General features: G+C 35.5%; 1 protein-coding gene across 1 annotated transcript; it reads right to left on the bottom strand.

Moving 5' to 3' along the window:
• Positions 1–2,346: 2,346 nt before the first annotated feature.
• LOC136232482 (F-box/LRR-repeat protein At5g63520-like) lies at positions 2,347–5,119 on the bottom strand. The gene is made up of 10 exons (XM_066021697.1): positions 4,836–5,119; positions 4,634–4,741; positions 4,471–4,560; positions 4,245–4,385; positions 3,991–4,092; positions 3,868–3,907; positions 3,623–3,775; positions 3,319–3,497; positions 3,025–3,146; positions 2,347–2,923 (listed from the first exon to the last, which is right to left on the bottom strand). The coding sequence occupies exons 1-10, from the start codon at positions 5,034–5,036 to the stop codon at positions 2,467–2,469; spliced, it is 1,593 nt and encodes a 530-aa protein (XP_065877769.1). The 5' UTR covers positions 5,037–5,119; the 3' UTR covers positions 2,347–2,466.
• Positions 5,120–5,405: the final 286 nt, after the last annotated feature.

Genomic DNA, 5,405 nt, shown 5'->3' with positions numbered 1-5,405 from the left:
CTCTGAAAAAGAAAAAGATATTATCAACAAAAAGCAGATGTGAGATACTAGGGGCATGCCTACCCACCTTACAACCATGGACAACTCCCTAAGACTCTGCTTTCTTTATCAAACCAGAAAAACCCTCCACAGAGAGGATGAATAAGTAGAGATATCATGGGTGTCCTTACCGAAGGCCTGTGCTCGGAGTGATATGACCCACCTTCCCTCATTCAGAACAACGCTATACTGCATAAAGGAGACACACATTATAAACCAGTCAACAAAGCGATGATGAAAACCCACGTGAGCCATTACAACTTAAAGATACGACAATCTGATCCTATCGTATGCTTCAGTGGTGACAATTTTGAAGGCAACATCTCATGCTTCCCTTTTATCTTCCTCTCCTCTTCATTGAGTGAATCACCTTAAAGCCCACAATGACGTTGTCTGTAATAGATCTTCCGGGGATGAAGGATCCAAGATAATGGAACCCAAAATTTGCTTTAATCTATTTACAAGAACCTTTGCTATAATTTTATAAATGATATTACACAGGAAGATAGGTCGCATGTCCTTCACAGAAACTGGCGAGTCAATCTTACGGATTAAAACGATATTGGTGTTAAAAATATGAGAGGAAAATTGTTCAAAGTGATATTTTCCCTATAAAAATTACTAAATTATATACATAAAAAATTAATAATTCAAAAGACACAAAAACAAAACTATTAACTACTTTGAAAAAATCAACAAAAGCAAACAAAATTTACTCCACCAAAACATGGCTATGCAATTGTTTAACGCATTTTTTGAGTGAATTGGATTGCAAGCGTGCCAGAAAGTTTGTTGAAAACTTACAAAACAATTGAAAATCTGACTTCTAAATCAAAAGATTGTGTGAAAGCTTAAAGGACATAAAAAAGCTTAAACTTCGTCAATTATATCTACAGATTTCGAGATTAATTGAAGGAAACGATGCCGAATTTGAAATTGAGAATAAAAAAGAATGCTTGAATAATCAAAATTGAGATTCTGAAATTGAAAGGATTACAGATATATGAATTGAATTGAAAGAAATTGGAATTGACAATTGAAAGAAAGTGTAGAACTTAAGGCACTTGAAAATTGAAAGAAATTGACAACAATTGTTATAGAGATTTTTCTAAGACTTTTGAGTCATTGTTTTGTTGATTGTTTTGGTTGTTGATTGAGTTGGATAGCTTTTCCTGCTGCTAAAACTTGTATTTATGCTGTAAAAATGAGTAGGTAACTGTCCATCAAGTAAGTTCCATGTTTCAGCAAGAAAGTTCCAATAAGTTCCGTAACTGCTCTCATCCACTAACTGTTTTTGCTGCTGAATTATATTTTTCTGCTGTAAAAAACATGTTGGAAACTGCCCAGCAAGAAAGTTCCACGTTTCAGCAAGTAAGTTCCACGTTTTAGCAAGAAAGTTCTGTAACGGCTCAACAAGGAAATTCCATAACTGCTTTCCCCCACTAGAACGTTGTACAGTTTAGTGTGACAAAATTTTGGTTGTACACCTGTATTGAGATTCTGAAATACCTAAGTATGAGCATAGGATTTGTTGTGGATGAGTTGTGATTGAGTTTGTTGAGTTTTGGTGTTGTTTGTTCAAATGAAAGATGTGTATCAAGTGCCCTAAACAGAAATATAGGGTACTGCTTACAGTTTAAGTCCTAACTCAATTAACCAATCGTTCCATCTTAACGACACATTAATCGCCTACTAATCGCATTATGCATACGAAACTTCTACTGACAATGAGATGAATCTAAAATGTATGTATTCAATTATGAAAACATATATGAATGTGGGAAGACTCATATGTTAGGGTTTTGGGGATGTTACAATACCAAAGTGTGATTACGGGTAAAGGTTGTACACCACGTATGTAATTTACCCGCACTATCTCAAAAGTCAAGCATATAAATATGAGAATTCTACCCCATGATAAAGGATTCACTCTTTCTCTCTCTAGTGTTATCTTAGTATCACTTATACTAATTTGACTCTCACAGCATAGGAACATAAACTGAACTCAAAAGAATAGTCCCATTTTTTCATCAATAAATATATCTCATAAATGTCCGAATACACCTTTATTTATATGTTAAAACTTGAAATCGAAAGGAATTATTCATTTCGTTTGATTGCTTTACTTCAATTCCATTTATAATTTTGTGACTATTTAGTTTTTTATTCATATTTTTTGGAAGAAATGTTATTCTTACTATATTATGTAATTCTGATCTTGGCAACAATATATTTGAAATGTTAACAAATGGGTTTGAAAATCAATAAGATTATTCAGCAAAACATAGAAAACATTCAATTCACTCTCATACATAACATACAAACTTTCATTAACTATCTCATCTAAGCTTAAATCGTCTATCAAGCAAACAATCACAATGACTTTCCCTTTGTACATTTCAACCCATACTTAGCTTTGCTCCACAACTAATGCTCTGAAGTTGGTGGAGTATATGACAATGCCAAGTATACTGTGCTATGATAGTGCAGACAACAACGAGCAGAGTTTGGTTCATCGTCTTCCTGATTCACTGAGCTCGAAAAACCTCGTCCGATTTCTCCATTGCAAAAGAGTCCTGCAAGTGGAACCTCAGGAAAGTTTTCATGGAATGGGGAGCTCTCGATAATGGGTTGATCGGATATTTCTCGGAGATAGCAAGAGAAAATCAAACCTCCAAAGACCTCTTTCTCTCCACTACTAGGTGCACCATTCCTTGAAGAAAGGAAGTTTTGGCGATTTGATTCTTCCTTCAGAATCGCAAGGTTTCTGTAGGCATTAGTGCGTGAAGATGATGCAGTATCAGAATCCGAGTGGTAGAATAAAAAGGGATCACCAGGTTGGATGCCGCCAACACCATCGACGATAAAAAAGTCTCTCTCAGCTCTGTTGAAAATGAAAAGATAACATAATTATGCCCTTTAATTAGTTTTGCAAGTTTAAAGATATAGTAAAATTGTAGATAGATAGCTCCTTCCAAACCTTACCCTAAAACTTCATAGAATGTTTTTGATATAAAACTCCCTGACCCACAAGGGTATTGCTTGTGCTTGTGCTTGTGCTGTGCGACTCCAATGTACACATCAGGAGGATAATCTTCCTCATCAAACTGCAAAAGAATTGCTTTCTTTGAACTTAAGAAAAACAGTCTTTGAAAGAATACAAAGCACACAAATCAATGGAAAATTGCAAAGAAACAAAAATAGAGCATCTTCCATTTTATTTCACTGCCATAAATTTCAAAGGAAAAGTTATAACATCACCAAAGGCTTCAAATTTACCTCACTATTAATATCAGCTAAGAGAGCCTGGCTGTCAAGGATTTCAATCTGCCCCTCCGCTCTAGCGCTAAGCCATGAACTAGTTGTGTCTTTTGGTATTGCACAAACTGCATGGATTGGGGGACCAAATGGCATTATGCCTGTTGACAACGTGACATGAAATTGAGTTTCTCCTATATCTGCTCTTTGCCCCCAAATTAAAAAAAAAAAGGACCAATTAGTGATGCATGTAGGAAAAAGATGAAAAGGAATGCAGAAATGTTTTGTATCTTTGAAAAGGAATACTTAGAAAATAATGTAGTACCCTGAGATTTGTGTATGTCCCTTGCAAACACAAGAGCAACAGCATCAAGGAAGTAACTATCAGCACCGTAATGTCGAGAATGATATGCACTTCTCCACATGAAGCGCCCACTCGCATCACCCACAATGACTGTTTCCTCATCTAATGCACAATCTGCCCATTTCAAATAAGATTTCGTGACATTATTCTTCTCATCAGCTAGAAATGCAATCGAGAACAAAAAGATTATGTTTTGTAGTACTTACCCATCCTTGCGAGGATAGGTCTCATGTCAATGTTTCGATCCTAGAGAACCACAAATATCATATATTAATTAGTATTGCAAATGTAAAAATAATAACAAAAACCTAATCGATTAATCTACTTACTCCAAACAAAATAATCCCAGCAGGTGATTCAGAATCTGAAAAGGAAGCTGTAAAGCTCTTGATATCCGTCAGAAAATTATCATCCAAACAAATTTGAGGTACCTGATGGTAGAAATAGTTGCTCTTAGTTTAGTACTTGAAAATCCAGAACAAACAAATGCAATTCTATATAACTGCAGATGATTATTAATCATGAAGATACATCATGGAATTTCCCATTTAGAAATTTCCTTATGAAACAACCAAATAATTACCGTCATTGTTTGGAACAGCGGGATAGCATCAACCCTTAGTCCCGGTACAAACCCAATCACCAGAACCATCCCGCGATCTAGTACACTATCTGCGGCAGAATCAGAATCATCATCATCGTCATCACATGCTTTCCACCTAACCTGTGTTATTTTCAGAGAAGAAATGAAATGGTTTCTCTTTGAGATATATTTAATTTAGTTTTTATTTTCATCCAGATATACTAGCCTCATGGAGTTCATTAGTGTCATCAGGACCGATTATCCCACTGGCTGTGTTAGTAACGAGTGGCACCCTTGACCCTAATTTTTCTGCAAGCTACACAATATCAAATGAAAAAAAGTTAACCAAATTCTTAGATATTGCTGGAACTGAAATCAATGTGTATTACCATTTGGTGAGCCGCTGCCAAGTTGAATTGTTTGCCAATGCAGGCAATGGCGAAATGGGGAATAATGGGCTCAGCAAGAACCTTTTGAAGAACCTCCTCCATTGCATCCTAATAAGAATCACAAAAGAATTAATGGTGACTCAAACTCTTGCTCCTTCATGTCATTTTGATAAAATATGAGTTCTGAAAATGAGGAACTTACAGGGAGAGTAGGCATAAGTGAGAGAGCAGAAGCAAACTTAGGCTTCTTTAGGACTCGACCACAGACCCGGTTCCAACATCTGTTAACGCATGCTGCTGAAGAAAACGCCGTTGCAGGTAACCTGGAGAAAATATTCTCCATGACATCTTCACTCACCTGAGAGAAACCACTTCTCATCTTTGTTGATTGCCTGTTCTCCATTTACTCTTTATAAGAGAATTAGATACAGGAGAGCAAAGCTAATGTAAGAGAATGAGATAGAGAGCAAAGATACAGGGAGGAGAGCAAAGATATATAATCACAGGTAAAAATTAAATGAGTTGGGGTGGTATTTATACAGAGGTAAAAAATTAACCTTTATGTCAAGAAAAAGAAGGTTTCTGGACACAGAATCCTGTTGCATTTAAGAGCATTAAATTCTACTTTGGATTTATTTCTTTTTTGTGGTCTGATTTGTGATATTATGATATCTGGGGATATCCAAGTATTGTTTTGCATTTTTTTTTTTTTTATTGTGTAATGTTAATTTAAATTTTGAAAATACATTGAAAGACTTAATTTATAAGTAAG

Source organism: Euphorbia lathyris, chromosome 1 (assembly GCF_963576675.1).
Source record: "Euphorbia lathyris chromosome 1, ddEupLath1.1, whole genome shotgun sequence".
NCBI classification, from domain to species: Eukaryota; Viridiplantae; Streptophyta; class Magnoliopsida; order Malpighiales; family Euphorbiaceae; genus Euphorbia; species Euphorbia lathyris.
This window is presented reverse-complemented; position numbering and strand designations above follow the sequence as displayed.

Coding starts and splice junctions, on each gene's coding strand:
- LOC136232482 (XM_066021697.1), bottom strand. CDS start 5,036: ATGGAGAACAGGCAATCAACAAAGATGAGAAGTGGTTTCTCTCAGGTG. Junction 4,742..4,835: donor CACTTATGCCTACTCTCCCT/GTAAGTTCCTCA, acceptor GATTCTTATTAG/GATGCAATGGAGGAGGTTCT. Junction 4,561..4,633: donor TGGCAGCGGCTCACCAAATG/GTAATACACATT, acceptor GATATTGTGTAG/CTTGCAGAAAAATTAGGGTC.